The 22,944-nt window shown below is 44.2% G+C and overlaps 1 protein-coding gene across 2 annotated transcripts; it reads left to right on the top strand.

The window, feature by feature from the left end:
* The first annotated feature begins 1,452 nt into the window (after nt 1–1,452).
* On the top strand, nt 1,453–21,095 carry FAM50B (family with sequence similarity 50 member B). 2 transcript variants are annotated; one of them, XM_017850361.1, is made up of 3 exons: nt 1,455–1,551; nt 19,099–19,278; nt 19,578–21,095. In XM_017850361.1, exon 3 carries the CDS (start codon nt 19,601–19,603, stop codon nt 20,576–20,578), a length of 978 nt encoding a protein of 325 aa, XP_017705850.1. In that variant the 5' UTR covers nt 1,455–1,551; nt 19,099–19,278; nt 19,578–19,600; the 3' UTR covers nt 20,579–21,095. The 2 variants fall into 2 exon arrangements, with proteins under 2 accessions (XP_017705851.1, XP_017705850.1); XM_017850362.1 differs by lacking the exon at nt 19,099–19,278 and having other exon boundaries at nt 1,453–1,551.
* Nucleotides 21,096–22,944: the final 1,849 nt, after the last annotated feature.

Raw genomic sequence — 22,944 nt, 5'->3', positions numbered from 1 at the left:
GCAAAGTGCAGGATGGAGCCTGGGGTGGGTAAAGGAGGTGAGAGGCCAGGCTTCCATAGGAATTCTAAATCCAAACCTGGCCTTTAAGCTCATTATAAGGGCGTAGTTTTCATAGAAGGAGGAGAGAACACATTTACTTAACCATTCATTAGCGTTCTTTATGCTATTTAAAGCCTTTACACATTTAGACATTTGGTCTATATAGGCCATTTGTACTCAAGCCCAGGGCATCAGAAATATTAGAAGTGCACCTGGGTCGTAGTGATTTTGCCCATAGTTGTTTTTGTCACTACTGCTGTGTAAGTATTGCTCCAAAACTTAGTGGCATGAAACAATCATTTTATTATGCTCATGGATTTTGTGGGACAGAAATTTGGACAGGGCACAGCTTGTCCCTGCTCAGCAACTTCTGGGAAGCTGGGAAGACTCCATGGTGGGGGTGACCCTACTGACAGGGACTGGAATCAAACGGAGGCATCCACACTCATGTCTGGTGGTTGACACTGGCTGCCCGTGGGGATTGTAGCTAGGGCTGTCAGCTGCATCCCCTAAACATAGCCCAGGCTTCCTCAAAGCTTGGGGGCTGCAGAGAAGTTAGACTTCTATGAGAGTCAGAACACCAAAGGTGAGTATTCCAGGGACCAAAGCCATAGCCACCTCACCTTTGCGATCTTGCATTCTGCTGGTTACAACCAAGTCACAGTCGCACCCGGATTCAAGAGAAGGAGATGTAGACCCACCTCTTAATGGGGGGAGTATCAAAGCATTTTGAGGGGCCCATGTGTTAACTACTACACAGGTTAAAATATTGCCAGCCATCGTGGTGTTGGGATGGCTTCCAGGAATATATCTAATGGCAATTCAAAGAGCATTTCAAGGATATTTGAAATTCCCTGAAATTTTATAGTTACACCTGAAAGAAACTTAGCAAAGGTTTTCCTCGTATTTGACAAAAATTCTAAAATTTATGTCACTACCAGTCATGAATTGTTTTAGTCATGGATTTTCAAAGCTGAAACTTTTCTGAAACATTAACAATAAAAATTGTTTTTCATCAACCATGCTATAGGAAAGACTGACTTCTATCTTTCTACTCTCTATAGAAAATATCACAAAGGTGTTACCATATGGAGAGGTGATGAGGAGTGTGCTACCCAAAAAGTGGTGTTTCAGGCTCTTGTATAATCACATGAACATCTTTAATAAGATTCTGGATACAAGAATTTAAAGTAGTAATTAGTCTCAAAAAAAAAAAAAAACAAAAAAACAAAACCCAACATGGGTAAAAGTAGTCCAGGAAAACTTCATGGAAGATGAAAGAAACAGAATTTCAGTAGAGCAAATGAAGGCTGGGGGCAGGACTGAGTCAACTGGTCAACCAATGTTGACAGTTACACCTGATATCAGTTCTGATTGGCTCGGTCTCCACCCTCATTGGTTAGTGCCTGCCATAGCAGTTGGTAAATGTTTTGCATATCATCCCTGCCTGTTAGAGTGAAGAATATTAGCAAAGGCACTGAGAAGCAATAATCGTGGCCTGTTTATCAAACGGTAAGGAAATTAGACTGGCTTGAGTCCATCTGGGGGCAGCTGTGGGAAGTACAGCTGTTTAATTAGAGTAAAGCCTATTGCGAAGCATGTTGAATGTCAAGCAAAGGAATTCATACATATTCCTGGAAGCAGTGGGGAGTAATGAACCTTTCAGTAAAATAATAACAACTTTTAAAATTTTGTTTTAGAAAGACTACTGTAGTAGTTGAATGAGGAGAAACTAGGAAGACCTTTTCAGAAGGTGGTTGTAATATTTCAAGTAAGAATGATCAGAAATGAACTAAGTGCAGAGGAATTTGGGTTCCTTAACTCGAGTTTTGTATTATTAGCTTGTAAATGGATCATGTATGGAAGACCTCTCATGCCCCACTTAAAATGTTCTCGTCCCCGCTCCTTGCAGCCACTGCTACAGTGAACAGTTTATCCAACCAGCTTCACACAGCAGCACGCTGAGAATGCCTCTTCTCACTGCCCGTCCCTGGCATCTCAGATGCGGTGACTGGCTGGGGTGTCTCAGGCAACCCACGGGGCACTCACTCATACACCCCAAAAATGTGGGGTAACAACATCCTGTGAAGGAACCGTCTTCACTGCGGATGGGAGCTCTTGAGTCAAAGCTTCTCCTGTTCTCCCCACCCCACAGTTCTGAGACACACTCCAGAGACACACTTCCTTGGGGGAACGCAGTCTAAGAGAGAACAGGATCCTCCTAATTCTTTGGTGCCACCATAATGGAACCTCACATGCTGTTCTGCCCACAGTAGGAGCTTCAGATCTTCATGACTCACCCTTATGTTGAATAGTAGTGTCTCCTTTGACCTTTTTAATCTTTTTTTTTTTAAATCTGAGACAGAGTCTCACTCTGTCTCACCCAGGCTGGAGTACAGTGGTGCATGATCTCTGCTCACTGCAGCCTCCGCCTCCCAGGTTCATGTCTCAGCCCCTGAGTAGCTGGGACTAGAGGCATGTGCCATCACACCCAGCTAATTTTGCATTTTTAGTTGAGACGAGGTTTCACCATGTCGGCCAGGCTGGTCTTGAACTCCTGGCCTCAGGTGATTCACCCACCTTGGCCTCCCAAAGTGCTGGGATTACAGGCATGAGCCACTGCACCTGGCAACCTTCTTAATTTTTAAAAACAGATTTGTAGAACTGACTCAGTCCCATATAGTCTGCAGTAGTTTTAAGCCTGTAGGGTGGTAATTTAGGATACTGGCAAGAGCAGAGAATTTAGAATCATAAGATCTAGATTTGAGCCTTGCTACCAACTAGATGAGTGACCAAGGGCAAGACATATACCTCTTGGAGTCTTCAGGATCCTCGTCTGTAAGATAGGTGTGTTAGTAGTTACCGATCTTCACAATGTTCTTGTATCAAGCAGGACCATGCGTGTGTGGTGAGCATTTGCTAATTTCATCGCTCAGCTTCCATTTTCCCTTCCTCTTGGTTATGTGATTCCAGTTTTTGTTTGAATGGCTATCACCTTTCCCCAGGGCATCCTGTGTTTTACCACCATTCTCCTCTCTACCCCCAGCTTTAGGGTAGGCCCTAAATAAAATATTTTAATCTAAAGGGACTATTCATCATTTCCCTGGCTATATTGATTTTAAAAAGCAAGAAGAAATTTACTGGCAGATCTGATCACCCTTCTGAGGGAGCAATCAAGTAAGACAGCATGTAGCCCCTGGAGACTGCTAGAAATCATCATGTGGCCCTAAGGAGTGCCAGCCTAACAATGAAGCAGAAAGAGGGATGGTGAGACTACTGAACTTTTGAGTCAAGTCACATCCAAAGCCCACGTGACCTCTGATCTTTTCAAATAAATGAGTTATTAAATATTTTATTTAAACCAGTGTAAGTCAGGCTTTCTCTTATCAGGGACAGAAAGACTCTCAACTGACAGAGTATATAAGCAAGCTTTGTAACTTGCAAATGAATATAAAACATTTTTAAAATTATTTTTCCACTGTGAATTAGCAAGAATACCTATGACCCATGGGGCAGGTTGAGAAAAATTTCTAAGCTTTTATTTTAATTTAGTACCCTTTTTTGGAAAAAATTGGAACCGACTGACAGTATGTTCAGAACTAGATCCCAACAAGAATAATTACATATGTAAAAAGAAACAGGCATTTTAAAACCTATACAACTGAGTGAGTTGTGTGTGACACTGAGTGAGAATATGATCTATTCTTATATTCAAATATGTATAAAATTCACAAGTCATAAGAGTAAAGACTGTCAGATTTGGCTCCATAAAATAAAATACAAAACTTATATATGGCAAAAAAAAGAAAAGAAAAAAGAAACCCACAGAGTTTAATGTGAGTAACAAACTGAGGGAAATTTTTGGAGCTTATATGAAAGATCAGTTGATAGCCTCAACATACAAAGAGTTCTTATAAATCAATAAGAAAACAATCTTAATTGGTAAAAGATTTGATCATAAAATTTGAAGAACATATGAAAAGATGCTAAAGTTAAGATCAAAGTCAAGGGCTATCAGGTTTAAAAAGGTTACTAACTATAATCATCAAGTTCTAGGCACTATAAGAATTATCTCACAGAGATGCATATACAAGAATGATCATTATAGAGTTAAAAAATAAAAACCAATGTTTAACAATAAAAACTGGTAAAATATATTTTGATATTGTCTTATATTGAAATATATGTTGGAACCATTAAAAAAGATCAGGTAGGCCTTTTAGTGTTACCATGGAAAGAAGTATGCTATATTTTGAGGATATTAAACAACATACAGAATGATCCTATTTACATTAAAATATACATTAACATATGCATTAAAAGTCTGAGGGTAAATGCCAACAATTAATAATGGTTATATCTCAGGTGTAGAATTGCATAGAGGCCGTTTTATGTAAAGCTTTCACAAAATTCAAGCAGTACAAAATATTTTATTTTAAAATAAATAAGTGAGATATCAGAGAGAAATTCAGTTTGGGTAATCTGCAGCCCCTTGATGGTAGAATGCGCTCCTCTTGTCCTGGGTTTCTGTATGTCAGTGAAGTGCCCAGCAGGTGACAGTCCTGTTGTGTTAGGGAAGGGTGGAAGGAAGGAGGAGGAGGAGCATGAGAGAAGGAAATATTTTCCCCAACCAGGAAACCAGAAATGGAGAAACTTCACAGGGGGCTCCAGGGGAGCATAAGGAGTTGCATTTCTAGCGTTCACTGTCCTAGAGTTGGCTTCTTGAAGCCTGTGCAGTTGCCATTGCTGTTTTGCCAGGTTCTGGCTGTAAGGCCCAGTGACTGCCTCCTTCCCCACTATTGCCCAACCCGGGGTTTCTGGTAACTGATCTCATCCCTCCTCTGCCCTTTGGACTTGACTTTGGACTAATTTGACAACACATCAGTCAGCCCCATTATGAACAGCTAAAGTCTGATGTGATCCATGAGATTAGGACCTTAGATGAGTTGGCATCTCTTCACTTCCACCCCTGCCAGAAGAAACTGGAGTTTGGAGTCTCTAGATAAGAAGCCACAGGAGGAATGACACAAACAAGCTTTGGGCTCCCTTGTTTCATGTCTTGTGATCAACTTAGATGAGTTATGAGAAAGTTCTCTCGGCTGAATCCTAGCCTTGTACAACTCAAAAGGATCAGAAATTCTCAGTGTGTGATTCTTTAGATAAAAAATGAAGCTTAGAAAACTTATGTAACTTCCTCTAAGCCCATAACAAATTTTGCAGTAACGCCAACATGAGAACGCAATTCTCCCGACACTGTGGACTCCCGACCTCAGGCGGGGCTATTTCCACTCTGCATGCCATGTCTTTGGCTGCTGCCTTTCCAGCTGCAGGATTCCAGAGCTTCAGGGATTTGTGAAGAGTGAACTTCGGCACCTTCACTCAAAATAGAGAATTGAAAATGAAAATGTAGCATTGAATGCTTTTACTGTAATGCCTAGTGTTGTCAATGTCAGTAGTATTACAGTGTCATATCATCAATGTGATATTTGTTCATTCATCTATTCATTCATTCATCAACATTTCTGAGCATGTACATCATGCCAGACCCTGCGGCAGAAAAAAATAAAATAAAACCACACAGCAATAGCAAAGGGGCCATATAACCCAGCAATAATTTTAACATCCTTATTCAGTCAGTCTGGTCCTGTCCCCTAGACCCCCGGCCTTTGGTCTTGGCAACCCTTGTATAGAGAATTACTATATCATTGCACAACACTCAGTTTACTGGAGACCCTCTAGCAACATTCAATTGCAATCAACTCTTGGAGGCAAACCCTGTGAATATGGTAGCTGTGTATGGTGGTTGCATGGATGTTCTCAAGGATAAAATGCAGGAAGCTTTCACTGTTTACATTTCATCTGCCACTGGAATCTCAGTATCCTTAGCATCACTCACAGTAAGTTCTTCCAGGGAAAACAGTATGCACCATCTAGCAGACACCAAGACCCAATCTTAATACCTTGAACAATTATAGATAATCCCACTGGCTCGGTCAAGACCCAGCAAGTTAATTTTGGTTACAAAGAAAACATGGCTGCATGTTAGTAGACTCTCAAACTATTATATCTTAGGAACAGTGTGTCTGAAAATGGGCTTTTTTTGTGTCAGAATGGCTATCTGTACATGTTTTGAGGAAGCATTTGGGCAAGCCTGAAGGCACAATGCTGTTGGTGTCATGATCACTGACACCACTGACAGCCAGTTATATTGCACATGTGGCCCAGCATGTGCCGAGGAGCCTGAGTCTACTGAAGGACACTATGTATTGAAGCCAAGGGCAGAGGGAGGCATGCTACGGTCCCTGAGATCATCTTCAGCACTCTGAAGGGTAATAATCCTCTGCCTCCACCATAGATTTGCATTATCAAGAGAAGATACAGGCATCTCATCAGCTTTTGGAAAATCTGGGTGACAGACTAGTCTGATGTCTTAAAAAAAGAACGTTGAAGGAAGTCCAACATTTAGATGGAAAGAAAAGGATACTAAACCTCACAACTTACATAAAAATTAACTCAAACTGGACCACAGATCTAAATGGAAAATGTAAACTATAAAACTTTTGGAAGAAATCATCAGAGAAAATGTTTGTGGCCTCGGTTTAGGCAAAGAATTCCTACATAAGATATCAAAAGCATGATCCATAAATGAGCAACTGATAAATTGAAGTTAATCAAAATTAAAAATTTTACTCTACAAAAGATAAGAGAATAAAAAGAGAAGCTAGATTGGTGGAAATTATTGCAAATCACATGCCTGATGAAAGACTTGTACTCAGAATACAATATAAACTTTCAAAACTCAATAGTAAGAAAACAAACAACCCAATTAGAAAATGAACAAAAGATCTGAACAGACATTTTACTAAAGAAGATGGATGATAGGAAGTAAGCACATGAAAAAATGGTCAACATCACTTGCCACTTGGTAAATGCAAATTAAAACCACAATGAGATGCCACTACATACCTATTAAGTAGAATGACCAAAAAATATGTATATAAAAAACAACTCATAATATCCAGCATCTTAGCTCATTTTATGTTGCTATAATAAAATACCAGAGACTGGGTAATTTACAAAGAACAGAAATTTATTTCTTACAGTTCTGGAGGATGGGAAGTCTAAGAGCATGGCACTGAGGCATCTGGTGAGGGCCTTCTTGCTGCATCACAAGATGGCAGAAGACATCACAGAGAGAGAGAGGCCCACAAGGGAGAGCTGAACTAGCTTTTATAACAGACCCTCCCTTGTGATAACTAACCAACTCCCATGGTAACCCATTAATCCTTTAGCTCGTTAATCAATTAATTCATGAAATGATTAATCCATTCATGACACAGAGCCCTCATGACCCAATCGCTTCTCAAAGGTTCCACCTCTCAACATTGCCACACTGGGACCAGGTTTCCAACACATGAACTTTTAGAGGACTTTAAAACCATAGCACTAAGTGCTGACAAGAAAGCAGAGGAACTGGAACTCATATATTTCTGAGAACGACAACTGATACAGTCCCTGTAGATACAGTCCCTGTAGAAAACAGTTTAGTAGATTTTATTAAGTTAAACAAAGACTCATCATATGACCTAGTAATCCTATTCATAGGTATAGAAATGAAAACAGAAAAAGAAAACAGAAGCTGCGACTGGGACTGGTAGTGCACGCCTCGGGAGGCCAAGGCAAGAGGATTACTTCAGGCCAGAAGTTTGAGGTTGCAGTGATCTATGATTGCACCACTGCACTCCAGCCTGGGCAACAGAGCAAGACCCCATCTTTTTTAAGAAAACTAAAAAAAACAAAAGCTAGAAAGAACCCAATGTCCTTCAAGAAGTTAAGGAATAAACTGTGGTGTTTCCATACAATGGAACACTACTCAGCAACAAAAAGGAATGAACTGGCCTGGTGTGGTGGCTCACTCCTGTAATCCCAGCACTTTGGGAGGCCAAGGCAGGCAGATCACTTGAGGTCAGGAGTTTGAGACCAACCTGGACAACATGGTGAAACCCTGTCTCTACTAAAAATACAAAAATGGTCCGGGCATGGTGGCTCACACTTATAATCCCAGCACTTTGGGAGGCCAAGGCAGGCAGATCGTGAGGTCAGGAGATCGAGACCATCCTGGTCAATATGGTGAAACCCCAGCTCTACTAAAATACAAACAAAATTAGCGGGCATGGTGGCAGGCACCTGCAATCTCAGCTACTTGGGAGGCTGAGGCATGAGAATTGCTTGACCCTGGGAGACAGAGCTTGCAGTGAGCTGAGATCACACCACTGCATTCCAGCCTGGGTGACAGAGCAAGACTCCATCTCAAAAAAAAAAAAAAAAAAAAAAAGAAGGAATGAACTACTACTGATACACGCAACAACATGGATGACAAACAAATGCATTATATTGGAGTGAAATAACCCTGACTTGAAATTTACATATGGTATGATTTCATGATGTGACATTCTGGAAAAGGCAAAAAATACAGGTATGCATCAGAGTCTGTCTGTGTTGCTATAAATATCTGAGATTGGGTGATTTATAAAGAAAAGGGGTCTATTTGGTTCACAGTTCCACAAGCTGTACAAGAAGCATGGCATGAGCATCTGCTTCTGGGGAAGCCTCAGGCTGCTTCCACTCAAGCAGAAGGCAAAAGGGAGCTGGTATGTGCCAAGGTCACATGGTGAGAGGGGATGCAAAAGGAGAGAGGGGAGCTGCCAGCCTCTTTTTAACAAGCAACTTTCTCAGAAGCTAACAAGAGCTCACTCACCTCCTCCCCCAGAGAGAACATTCATCTATCCATGAGGGATGCACCCCCACAGCCCAAACATCTCCACTATGTTCCTCCTCCCACATTGGGATCAAATGTCAATATGAGGTTTGGAGAGTCAAATATCCAAACTAAGCGGAGTGGAAGGTATATCAGTGGTTGCCAGGGGTAGCCATGGGGAAAGAGTGTGACTCAAAGGGATAATACAAGGAGTTTTCTGGGATGACAGAACCATTCTGTTCCTACTTGCGGTGGGGATCACATGATTTTATGTGTGTTAAAACTCATAGAACTGTATACCAAAAATATTGCTGTCTTTTGCTATATTTCGATTTGGTTAAAATATTCTGTGAAGAATATTTCATGGCAAGACTTCAGCAATACCTCACATATACTCCCATAGGAGAGCAACAGCAGTCATCAACAAAGCATCCTCCCTCCCTCCCATACCCCATGGTAAACTATTAATATCAACCAAGACACTGGGACATGCTAGCCAGGAAGTCATAGGCCAAGGGTTTCTTCGGAATAAACCGCAACACAACAAAACATAGGGTCAGGAGCAGTGGCTCAAGCCTGTAATCCCTGCATTTTGGGAGGCCAAGGCAGGTGGATCAGGAGTTTGAGACTAGCCTGGCCAACATGATGAAACCCCATCTTTATTAAAAATAAAAAAATTAGCCGGGCATTGTGGGGGGTGCCTGTAATCCCAGCTACCCAGAAGACTGAAGCAGGAAAATCACTTGAATCCAAGAGGCAGAGGTTGCAGTGAGCCGAGATCGTGCCACTGCACTCCAGCCTGGGCAAAAAGAGCAAATATCCTCAAAAAAACAAAAAACCACAGCATATAGTCAGGGCTGTGGAGTCACGGCATGTAACAGTCATAGAGTCTAGGATCTAACCAGCTGGTGTGTTGCACCTGCCCCGCCTCCAACGAACAGAGCCGAGCACCACTCAAAGGCCGGAACATGTTCTTTGGACCTCAGCAGGCAGAATGCCCCACGTTGGAGCATCAGCAAATGAGCTCACAGGGTGCAGTGGGTGCTTCCGAAGCTGAGGTCAGCTGGAATAAATCACGGATTTTCCGCCACGTGTGCCCTGAATAGCACCTTTGAAATCAAAGTGAAAGATGAGCACGATTTAGACCTTACCAAAAATTACAGGTGTCCAGGCATTTGTCAACACTTACATAACTATACACCAAAAAGAGCAAATGGTGCTGCTGTACATACATTTACAAATGAATGAAAAAAAAAGCTTTAGGGAAAAGCCTAGCTCAAAGTGTAACTAGGGATAAATGTTAAGCAACTGGCTCATGTCTTTTTATTTATTTGGCTCCAAATTAGAGCAATGAATGGCAAGAATATATACCATGAAGTTGTGTCTTCTTTTGTGGATTTCTTACTGCAATCAATGGTGCTTCTAACAGAAAATACAAGTCTGCAGATAGTTAAGAGATGGAGAGGGCGGGCCGTGGGTCTGACCTGTTAGGAGCCGCAGCAAGAACTGTCCTGTTTATACATTGCACAACTGTCCTGTCACTGGGGCAGTATCTTCCGTGTTTACAAGCTGTTTAAAGAATAAACCCTAACAGCGATGAGCCAAGTAAAATACAGACTGGCAACCACAGAGGATAACCCAACTCCCCTGGGGCTGGCGGGTCCCTGGAGGATCACAAGAGCTCTGGGAAAATTACTAAGCGGTCTGGTTTTCCATGAAGTTGGGGGTGTGAGTGGGTTTATCAAAAGCTCCGGTGTGCTTCAAGGTGGTGGTTCCCTGGGCAGGTAGGCACAGTCACAGGGGAGACCTCAGAGCGGCGTTCTCCACAAAAGGGCTGAAAGTGAAGGGAACAAATTTACATAGAGTCAAACAGCACATTCTGTCTCTGTTGATTGTTATAATGTTGTCAGACACAACATAAATAACTGATGAACATATTAACACCATAAATGAGATAACATCCAGCACCTCTCTGATTTGTTTTGTCTTCAGGGTTCCCCAAGAGTGCCTGGACCTTTACTTGCTTACCCAAAGTCAATACTAGGTTCAGGCATTTTCTTTTCTTTTCTTTTCTTTTTTTTTTTTGAGACGGAGTCTCGCTCTGTCGCCCAGGCTGGAGTGCAGTGGCCAGATCTCAGCTCACTGCAAGCTCCGCCTCCCGGGTTTACGCCATTCTCCTGCCTCAGCCTCCCGAGTAGCTGGGACTACAGGCGCCCGCCACCTCGCCCGGCTAGTTTTTTGTATTTTTTAGTAGAGACGGGGTTTCACCGTGTTAGCCAGGATGGTCTCGATCTCCTGACCTCGTGATCCGCCCGTCTCGGCCTCCCAAAGTGCTGGGATTACAGGCTTGAGCCACCGCGCCCAGCCTCAGGTATTTTCTAAAGCACTTTCCTATCTTAGAATTTCAATTCCTGAACTTAATTAGACAATCGGTCATCATCTGCTTCAAGCGCCAGGAAGTTGTTATCTCAGGGTGGCCTCCCTCTACCAGTCTCATTATCCAGGAATCCTGCAGCAGTCATCCTGGAAAGCAGCTCCAGGAACAGCCTTGCCTGCTGCAAACCCGGCTGTCCCTCGGCCTGCTGGCCTCTGTGTGACGTTCCGCCGGGTGCTCAGTGTTGGCTGTGAGCAGTGTGCACTGTGGCCATCCCTGAGCCCAGTCAAAGGTCCAGCAAAGCAGCAGCTGCTGCCCCAGCAGAGGAGCGCTTCACCCAGAATCACTCCAACTGGGGAGGAAATGAAAGTTTCAAGGCAATCATTGATCCCACCGTTGTTCCCTTCCCGGGACCTGAACCACCTGCTTTCAGCCTGACGAAGGAAGAAGAGCACAGAGGTGTTTAGATACCAATCATCTTTGCTAAGGACAGTATTGGAAACAACAGGAGAGGACTGCCAGAGAGCCAGCGTTGGCTTCGACACACATTTTTAAATTGCCTCTGTGGGCTGCAGCTGTGAAATGTAGCGTGAGAAGCCACATCCATAGCACTTTCCAAAAAAAGAAGAAAGGTCCTGGAAAAACTGGCCAGTGTCATATTGTGATGCTTTCTACATGTTTCTCCATAAAACAACGCTTTCCTCTTCTACGTTCCTTTAAAAGGACAGTGGGAGGGGGGACATTCCTGAGACATTTAGTACATATGCTATTCCAGGCAGGCTTCTGACTTTTTCTTTTTCTCAGACTCTTTTCTGTGTAGGTATGAGCTCCTAGCCACTCTCCTCAGCCCCTGCCTTCTGTCATGCCCCTCATTTCCCTGGTGACACCTCTAAAAGCTGCCCCTCAGGTGATGCTTTGCCACTTCAAAACAAAAGAGGCACTGCCCTGTGAAGGAGCATCAGAGCTTCTCTCTGCTTCTGCCCTTCTCCTAAGGTGCCTCTGGGACCCTAGCTGCCTTCACCCAGCTATAGCAAGCCCCGTACTGGTGAAAACACCCCGAATTTTATTTTGAGAAAATTGTAAAAGACATAAAAGCATACTATGAAAATAACACTTGCCGTACGTTTCTAAAAAATACTTTTCATCAACTGAAGGACCCGTCTAGGTCTAGTTCACAATCAATATTTTATCTGCAGGGATTGAGATGTTATTAGTGTGGTAAGTGACACACATAGAGATTCTACTGTTAAGCTACCTTTGAGAAAGGCCTATTTTGTCCGTTTTCATGTATGTATTCATAAACTGCTGAATTCCATTTGTTAATATTTTCTTTGAGCATTTTGCCATTCTATTTATAATTAGGATTGGTCTGTACTTTAATTTCTTGCATTTTTCCTGTCTGGCTTAGAAACTGACAACATCTATAATACCCTCTTCTTCAAATGACCTGGCCAGACATTTCAGTCTATCATAAGAAAAATTAAATCTTCATCCACCAAAACAAAAAGTCAGTAGATAAAATTTAAAATGGATTAGTCACAAAATAGCAATGTAAGAATTATTAGAAAATAAGGAGGTAAACACCAGAAGCAGCAACTGAAAGGACTGGAGGTGCTTGCTTCCAGGGAAGAGAAAAATAGACAGGAAACTGCTCGCTTTTTCGTTTGTGAAAATAACCCTTCTAGGATTACTTTTCTTTTTAAACCAAGAATATAAAACCAGGTTCCATTCTTTTAAACCGTTTTATCAAACATGTATTACGTTGATACAAATGAAAGAAAAACTTTAGGTCTTACAGCTCAGAGACATTTATGGTGCAGAATTGATTTTGAAATTGTGGCATCTCTTAGGTTTCGTTTCTCTCTCATGGTCCGGGTTTTTCCCCCGGGGAACACATACAGAAGTTATAGATTGCTTGTTCAAGCTTTTCCCTTCTAGTATATTTTGTACTTCCCTGTCTCTGAACATGTGAGGGTTCTTCCCGTTAACCCTACCTGATTGCAGGCTTTCCACCAAGCAAAGTTTGGAAGACATTTTTAAACCCTTTATTAGAAAGCATGCAACAATATTATTTAGATATCGTTTGAAGGACTTCCGGTCTTGTGGTGGAATTCTGAATTCATGCACTAGTTCTTTTTTGGCACCTGGTTGATGTGAGGTGCCGTGGCTTTGCTTTGACAAGGTTCAGGATACCGTGGTGGTGTTGGAGGGATCACTGAATGGAGATGCTATCGGGGCGTGTAGCAGGCCGGGCCCACCATCATTTCAAGGCTGACTCTGGAGAGGACAGTATAGCCACTCATAGGATAATCCGTTTAAAATAGAATTCAGACTAGTAGAAAGTAACATGAAAACCGATCACGACAAAAGGTGTCTTCTGGGGGGGTTTGTTATTTTTGCTTGTATTGAAAACTAAGTTCTTTTTTCTCCTGTTAAAACAGTTTTTTAGTTTTGTGAGATTTTTAAAACGTTGCTGCTGTTTGCATATTTTAGTTTGTGACTAACCCTGGAGGAGGGCACATTTTTTTCTAAATTAGTTTGTATATTTAATCAGCATTTCTGAATCATTAGAACAGAATGCTGCTCCCTCCCCACTGCTGTATTGTTGCTATTGATACTTTTATTATTATTATTATTTTTACAATAGAATGTACCACATTTATTTAAATCAATGACTATGATGATTATATAAAAACAAGAATACCGGGCGCGGTGGTTTATGCCTGTAATCCCAGGGCTTTGGGAGGCTGAGGAGGGCAGATCGACTGAGGTCACGAGTTTAAGACCAGCCTGACCAACATGGTGAAACCCCGTCTCTACTAAAAATACAAAAATTAGCCAGGCATGGTGGTGGGTGCCTGTAATCCAAACTACTCGGGAGGCTGAGGCAGGAGAATCACTTGAACCCGGGAGGCAGAGGTTGCAGTGAGCAGATTGTGCTATTGCACTACTCCAGCCTGGGAGACAGAGCGAGACGCCATTTCAAAAAAAAAAAAAAAAACTTAAATGAAAAAAGTCATCAAATGGGATGCAAAGTTTGATTAAAATTGCTAAATATATACAGATCTATGTGCACATAAAATATTGGAAGGGAACTCTCAAACATTGATAGTTATGTTACTTATATATTCATGTTGAGTGAAATTTTTATTTACATTTCTTTTCAAACTTGTCTGTAATATGCCTATTTCTTCCTTTATGACAAAATCTATTTAAAAAACAAGCCCACGCAGTGGCTTACACCTGTAATCTCAGCACTATGAGAGGCCGAGGCTGGCAGATCATGAGGTCAGGAGATCAAGACCATCCTGGCGAACGTGGTGAAACCCTGTCTCTACTAAAAATACAAAAAGAAAAAAATAGCCGGGCGTGGTGGCGGGCGCCTTTAGTCCCAGCTACTCGGGAGGCTGAGGCAGGAGAATAGTGTGAATTAGGGAGGTGGAGCTTGCAGTGAGCCAAGATCGCGCCACTGCACTCCATCCTGGGCGACAGAGCGAGACTCTGTCTCTAAATAAATAAATAAAATAAGAATAAAAGCAAACCACAACGTCTGAATCAGGTAAGAATAACTAGAACAATCATTCTTCTTTGTTATATTTATTCTTCTTTCTTAAAGTTTCACCATTTGTGTGGGCTCAGGTCCTTGACCTCATTTTGTTGATAAAATTTAAGAGCTTAAAGCAGTAGCTTTTAGTTTGGTGGGTACTTTTCACTGAGAATTAAGGCCGAATGAGGAAGTTACCATCTTGGAACTTAGGGGAAAATTCTAAAGAACAGGATATCAGACTTTTAGGATAAATCTTCTTTCTAGTTGTTTTTCTTGTTAAACTTTTCAGAGAATTTGAGGCTCAACCTTTTAATTCTGGGAGCTGGCTATGGTATTTGGAGGCCGTGACTGAGTTCAGGAGGTGGATGCTGGATAATGGGAGGGTGGATGATAAGGTTTAGGGATTATATTGACATTCAAGTTCTGATTCGATTAGAGAAAGAGTGAATATAACATTTGTGGCCAAACTATTGTCGATTGAATTAAAGTTTAGCAGGTTGGATCATTTAATTGAAAAAAGACGTGGCGAGGCTATCTTATTTATGTTAAGTGTAATAAAGGTAATTATATGGGAAACCTGAGAGAGGAGACTATTGGTAACTTTGTCCATCTGTGGGTGGTGATGGTGATGGTGGGTGCTCGAGGCTTCCTCTAGGAGATGATATTTGTGCTGATCTTCAGATATAGCACAGCAAAAGGCAGGACTTTCTAGAAAGAGTATGTCCAAAGGTAACAGTTATGAAAGGGCATCTTTTTTTTTTTTTTTTTTTTTTTTTTTTTTAGATGAAGTCTTGCTGGGTCGCCAGGCAGGAGTGCAGTGGTGTGATCTTGGCTCACTGCAACCTCTGCGTCCTGGGTTGAAGCGATTCTCCTGCCTCAGCCTCCCAAATAGCTGGGACTACAGGCACTCACCACCACGCCCAGCTAATTTTTTTGTATTTTTAGTAGACACAGGGTTTCACCATGTTGGCCAGGATGGTCTCAATCTCTTGACCTCGTGATCCATCCGCCTCAGCCTCCCAAAGTGCTGGGATTACAGGCGTGAGCCACTGCGCCTGGCCCAAAAGGGCATCTTCTATTCAGGTGCAGTGAAAAAGCTGGGTGAGTGCTGCATGGGTCCACCTATTAGAGACCTTAGAGGACAAACAAAGTGATTCTGATGTGGCTCTTACAAGAGAAGTTGGAGTTTTTCAAGTAGGAGAGTAATGTTATCAGATTCATTTTTTATGAAGATATTTTTATGAAGATACATTGTATAGAAATTAGGTAAGAACAAGAATACAGGCATGCCTCGGAGATATTGTGAGTTCAGTTCCAGACCACCACAAAGACAGTCACACAAATTTTTTAATTTTCAAGTGCATATAAAAGTTATGTTTATACTATACTGCAGTCAGTGTGCAGTAGCATTTTGTCTAAGAAAATAATGTGCATAATTTCATTAAAATACTTAATTGCTAAATAACGCTAATGATCCTTTGAGCCTTCAGTGAGCTGTGCTCTATTTGTTGGTGGAATGTCTTGCCTCAGTGTTGATGGTTGCTGACTGATCAGGGTGGTGGTTGCCAAAGGCTGGGCCTGTGGCAATTTCTTAAAATAAATCAACACTGAAGTTTGTCACATTGATTGATTCTTCCTTTTGTGAAAAATTTCTTTGTAGCATGTAATACTGTTTGAATCAACTTCTTCCAAACTTCTGTTAATGTTGATATTTTACCACCTCCCAAAAACTGTGAATGTCCTTAATGGAACTTACAGTGGTAAATGCCTTCCAGAAAATTTTCAAATTTACTTTGCCCAGATCCATGAGAGAAATCATTATCTACAGCAGCTATAACCTTTGGAAACGTATTTCTTAAATAATAAGACTTAAAAGTCAAAATTACTCCTTGATCTACGGGTTGCAGAATGGATGTTGCGTTAGCAAGCACGAAATCAACTTTAATCTCCTTGAGCATCTCCATCAAGCTCTTAGGTGACCAAGTGCATTGTTAATGAGCAGTACTATTTTGAAAGGGATCATCAGAGCAGTAAGTCTCAACACTTATCTTAAAAATATTCAGTAAACCATGCTGTAAACAGATGTGCCATCCTCCAGGCTTTGTTGTTCCATTTATAGAGCACAGGCACGGTAGATTTAGCATAATTTTTAAGGGTCCTAAGATTTCCAGAATGGTAAATGAGCATTGGCGCCAACTGAAAGTCTCCAGCTACACTAGCCCCTAGCAAGAGAGTCAACCTATCCTTTGAAGCTATGAAGCCAGGCATTGACTTCTCCTCTCTAGCTATAAAAGTCCTAAATGGCATCTTCTTCCAATAGAAGGCTATTTTGTCTACATTGAAAATCTATTGTTTAGGGTAGCCTCCTTCATCAATGCTGTTAGCTAGATCTTCTGGATAACTTGCTGCAGCTTCTCTATCAGCACTTGCTGCTTCACGTTGCACTTTATGTTATAGAGATGACTTCTTTCCTCAACCTCATGAACCAACCTCTGCTACCTTCAGACTTTTCTTCTGAAGCTTCCTCACCTCTCTCAGCTTCACAGAATTGAAGAGACTTAGGGCCTTGCCCTGGATTAGGCTTTGGTTTAAGGGAATGTTGTGACTGGTTTGAATTTCTATCCAGACCACTAGAACTTTCTCCATATGAGTAATAAGGCTGTTTTGCTTTCTTATAATTCATGTTTACCAGGAAAGCGCTTTTAGTTTCCTTCAAGATTTTTTCCTTTGCATTCATAATTTAGCTGTTTGGCAAAAGAGGCCTAGCTTTTGGCCTATCCTGGCTTTTGACATACTTTCCTCACTGAGCTGAATCATTTCTAGCCTTTCATTTAAAGTGAGAGACGTGTGACATTTCTTTTCACTTGAACACTGAGAGGCCATTGTAGGGTTATGAATTAGCCTAATTTCAATATTGTTGTGTCTCAGGGACTAGGGAAGCCTGGGGAGAGGAAGAGAGATGAAGGAACAGCCAGTCAGTGGAGCAGTCAGAACACACATAACATTTATCACTCAAATCAGTAAATGTCTTTGTCTTCTATGTGCACACTTCAGAGTGCCCCCAAACAATTACAGTAACCTCACAGAACGATGATCACAGATCACCATAGCAGATAGCATAATGAAAAAGTCTGAAATATTGCAAGAATTACCAAAATGTGACACAGGGACACGAAGTGAGTACATGCTGTCGGAAAAATGGAGCCAGTAGGCGCTTAATGCTGCATTGCCACAAATCTTCAATTTGTAAAAACAAAAACAAAACACACAGTATGCCAGAGCTCAATAAAATAAGATATTCTTGTATTCTGGTGATGGGGCAACAATGAGAAGGCTTTAGATTTTTTGAAAATGCTAATTTCCTAGATTAAGGCAAGTGGTGGGGAATGGGAGAAAAAGGAAAGTGTGAAAGGCTCTTCTGTAATCGATTCCACGTGAAGGAACGTCATTCCAGGAAAAGGCCTAGGTTTCTGGCTTGGACAATTTGATGAGTGCTCACACCCGCTATTCTCCTCTGGATATGTGAGTGCCATACGTAACTATCATATGATTCACGCTTCTTGGTAAGGTTATGCTCACAGGCATTGTTGCTCTTAAGACGCGAGTAGGCTGAACTGCAGTATGTATTTCACAACCAGCTTTTCCAAACCAGGTCCCAGGAAGCACTGGTTTCAGCGAGTGCTCCCAGATCTCCTGCAGGGGAGAAACGGTCACAAAACATGAACTGGTCTGCCCTGCCCTTGGAGAGTTACAGTGGAAAATGGCATGTTAAAGGCTCACAGTAAAGACACTGCTATACTTTAACTCAGTTTCCCATGGTTATTAGAGCTTAGAACCCGGGGGAAACTGCTGTATAGAAGAGGTCAAACAAACTGAGTGCAGGTTTTGTCATGAAATTGGGGGACGAGTAGGGTTCCATTATCAAAGAATGGTTGTTATGTTGGGGCCATAAGAAAGAATTACAAGCAGTGGTGTGCAGGTAATGTTCACGAGACGGCCACAGCGGGGTAGCATCAGAGGCGGGAGGAGACGCGGGAGGAGGAGGGTTGCAGAGCAGGGCTGCAGCCTTGCGGGACGGTTGCAAGGCTCTCTGGGTGGCCACAGCCGCTTGCGCTACGCCCACATTGCTTCTGCGTGTTTACAACTGGGCACGAGAAGGCTCAGCAGGCACGCACCACAGGTGTGGGCCCTCCCTGCCCACAGCATGAAAACAGGAGCTCCGGCCAGCATTGGCTGGGCAGGGCCAGAGGCGCCTCCTCCGAGCTCCTCCCCGCGCTGGCCCGCCCCACAGGAGCACCGCCCCTACCAGGAGCCCGGCGCTCTCCCGAGGGCCCGCCTCCCCGCCAGGGGGCGAGCCGCCTCCACTTCCTGTTTCCGCAGCCGCCCTACCAGGAACCCGGCGCTCGCCCGAGGGCCCGCCTCCCCGCCAGGGGGCGCACCGCCTCCACTTCCTGTGTCCGCGGCTGTCGCGAGAGCCCGGGACGGGTGGGCCTTTGCTGGTGGGCGGTTCTCGTGGAGGTCAACTCCCGCGTGTCTCCGCTCGACAGCGTGCTTGGGCAGGTAAGGGTCCGCTCAGTAGCCCAACCCTCTCTGTATGCAGCTCCCCAAATTCAGCGCAGCGCTCAGGCATGGCAGCCACCAGTTACGTGGGGCCATTTGCATTTGCATTTATTGAGGTCAAAGAAAATGCTGGAAATTGGTGCCTGGTGACATGGTCAGGTTGGTGGTTACCCTAGCAGGTCGGCCCAGCCCCTAAAGGCTTCCATCACTGCCGAAAGCCCTGTGAGGAGGCGCAGAGCTTTGCATTCCCCGCCGTTGCACGGGCCCCGCTCTACTTGCGTTTTTCCTCTTTGCTGCAGAGCCCATCGGGTAGGCGGGGGCCATGGCGCAGTACAAGGGCACCATGCGCGAGGCAGGCCGTGCCATGCACCTCCTCAAGAAGCGCGAGAAGCAGCGGGAGCAGATGGAGGTGCTGAAGCAGCGCATCGCCGAGGAAACCATCCTCAAGTCGCAGGTGGACAAGAAGTTCTCGGCGCACTACGACGCCGTGGAGGCCGAGCTGAAGTCCAGCACGGTGGGCCTGGTGACCCTGAACGACATGAAGGCCCGGCAGGAGGCCCTGGTCAGGGAGCGCGAGCGGCAGCTGGCCAAGCGCCAGCAGCTGGAGGAGCAGCGGCTGCAGCAGGAGCGGCTACGGGACCAGGAGCAGCGGCGCGAGCGCAAGCGTAAGATCTCCTGCCTGTCCTTCGCGCTCGACGACCTCGATGACCAGGCCGACGCGGCCGAGGCCAGGCGCGCCGGAAACCTGGGCAAGAACCCGGACGTGGACACCAGCTTCCTGCCCGACCGCGACCGCGAGGAGGAGGAGAACCGGCTCCGAGAGGAGCTGCGCCAAGAGTGGGAGGCGCAGCGCGAGAAAGTGAAGGACGAGGAGATGGAGGTCACCTTCAGCTACTGGGACGGCTCGGGCCACCGGCGCACGGTGCGCGTGCGCAAGGGCAACACGGTGCAGCAGTTCCTGAAGAAGGCGCTGCAGGGGCTGCGCAAGGACTTCCTGGAGCTGCGCTCCGCCGGCGTGGAGCAGCTCATGTTCATCAAGGAGGACCTCATCCTGCCGCACTACCACACCTTCTATGACTTCATCATCGCCAAGGCAAGGGGCAAGAGCGGGCCGCTCTTCAGCTTCGATGTGCACGACGACGTGCGCCTGCTCAGCGACGCCACCATGGAGAAGGACGAGTCGCACGCGGGCAAGGTGGTGCTGCGGAGCTGGTACGAGAAGAACAAGCACATCTTCCCCGCCAGCCGCTGGGAGGCCTACGACCCCGAGAAGAAGTGGGACAAGTACACCATCCGCTGACACCCGCCTGCCAGAGGGGAAACCGGGGGAGACCCTCCTCTCTATGCCCCGCCACCAGTCACTTGATTTCGTGACCTTGATTTCTTCCCCCAAATCTAATAAAGACAGAGGGTTCTCATGATTCATATTGGTTGTCCTATTGCTGATGTTACGCTTTGGTTGTTTGGTTGGTCTTTTCTGGGTATTTTAGTGTTGCTTACCTGGATTTGCTGCATTGCTCTGCTGAGCTGTATTGAAACCGTGACTGGGCCCACTGTGAGACAGAAATTAGAAGAGGAGGCACATTTTTTACCTCATGGTTATGAGCATGGTCTTGGGGGCCACACTGACTGAGTTTGATTCCCGACACAGCTTCCTCCTTGCTGTGTAGTTTTGGGTAAGCTTATTAAACCCCCATGCCTCAGTTTGGTCACCTGTAAAAGGAAATAACAAGAGCACTTACCTTAAAAGATGGATGTGAGCATTGAGTTAATATTTGTAACACTTAGCACTTAATAAATGTTTTTTGTTATTATTATGGTTTTGGTTAATTTATTTAAAAGACTTCAGTGACCTAGTTCAGAACCATTTGAGGGCAAAGGGGGACCTGCCCATCACTGGTCCCCGGATCAGCAGTTGCCAGCAGGAGGGGGCTTGCAAAGGTTGGGGAGCAACCCCCCTCTAGTTGCCTTTAGCTGGGTTGTTTAGCCCAGAAGTTAGGAGGACTGGGAGCTAATGCAAGTAGCCTGCAGGGTCAGTATCATTGATTTTCCTTTTGCTCCAATATGACTCCAAAGGGCACAGTTACAGATCCTGTCTTTATTGAAAATGTTTGTATTTTATTCATTGTGGATTACTTGTGTTAATTTTGATTTTTAAAAATACTGTATTCAGGCCGGATGTGGTGACTCACGCCTGTAATCCTAGCACTTTGAGAGGCCAAGGTTGGTGGATCACCTGAGGTCAAGAGTTTGGGACCAGCCTGGCCAACGTGGTGAAACCCCGTCTCTACTAAAAATACAAAAATGTGCCTGCAATCGCAGCTACTCGGGAGGCTAAGGCAGGAGAATCGCTTGAACCTGAGAGGCAGAAGTTGCAGTGAACCGAGATCGCCCACTTCACTCCAGGCTGGGCGAAAGAGTGAAACTCCATCTCAAACACACACACACACACATATATATATGTGTGTGTGTGTGTGTGTGTGTGTATATATATATATATATATATATAGTATTCAAATATTATTTGGTTACTAAGTATTTGGGCATCTCTTTCACCTTAACCTTAATTCCCGAGGTTGGTGCCTCACTCATCCCGGTCCCAGCCCAGAGTATAGGAGGGACATTTAGAGTTCTTCCCTCAGCCCGTAAGCAAGAACTTCCACTGAAACATTAGCCCTCTAGGGCAGTGGGTCCCAGTGGCTGTCCCATTGGGTCATCAGGGAAGCTTTTAAATTTTCCAATTCAAAGGTCACACCCAGAGCCAGACCTCGGGGTCAGAAGTGGACATCAGTGTTTTGAAGCTCCCCAGCTATTTGGTTGGCGAACAAATGCTCTATGGCTGCCTTCTCTCCACCTCTTATGAACTCCTCCCCCTGAGTTTAGGTGCAAGTAGGGTCAGGGCCCAGGACAGGCTCTTGGCTCTGAACACTTCATTAGGGTGTGAAGCAGATTCTTCTACCTGAAGTGAGACCCTTGGACCAGCAGCATCGGCACTTGGGAGCTTGTTAGAAAAGCAGAATCTCAGGCCCCACCGCAGACCTACTGAATCAATGTGTTTTCCAGCAAGGTCCCCAGGTGAGCCACAGGAACATGACGCTTTCTGGAAACTGGCTGGCTGGATGTCTGCTATTTATTCTGCCCTTGCAACACAGCAGATCGAGACCTAAACTTGAGGGTACTGATAGTAGAACCCCATGTCTTTGGTTGCTTGTCTAAGCCATATTCACCAATCTAGTTTCCATTTAAAAGTTAGTATGCTGCTGGGCGCAGTGGCTCACACCTGTAAAAACTCCAGCCACTTTGGGAGGCTGAGGTGAGTGGATCACCTGAGGTCAGGAGTTCGAGATCAGCCTGACCAATATAGTGAAACCCTGTCTCTACTAAAAATACAAAAAAATTAGCCAGGCACAGTGGCGGGCACCTGTAATCCCAGCTACTCAGGAGACTGAAGCAGGAGAATTACTTGAACCTGGGGGGCAGAGGTTGCAGTGAGCCAAGATTGTGCCACTGCGCTCCAGCCTGGGCTACAGAGCAAGACTTCGTCTCAAAAAAAAAAAAAAAAAAAAAAAAAAAAAAAATTGGTATGCTGACTACAATCTAAATCCAGCCTTATTTCTTAATTGTTTTGGTGTTACTTAGACCTAGGTTCAACTGCACATTACAAAA

This window comes from Rhinopithecus bieti, unplaced genomic scaffold (genome assembly GCF_001698545.2).
Source record: "Rhinopithecus bieti isolate Rb0 unplaced genomic scaffold, ASM169854v2 scaffold_32012, whole genome shotgun sequence".
Lineage (NCBI taxonomy): Eukaryota > Metazoa > Chordata > Mammalia > Primates > Cercopithecidae > Rhinopithecus > Rhinopithecus bieti.
This window is presented reverse-complemented; position numbering and strand designations above follow the sequence as displayed.

Bases quoted from the DNA above. Each gene is read 5' to 3' on its own strand.
- FAM50B (XM_017850362.1), top strand. From the start codon at position 19,601: ATGGCGCAGTACAAGGGCACCATGCGCGAGGCAGGCCGTGCCATGCAC.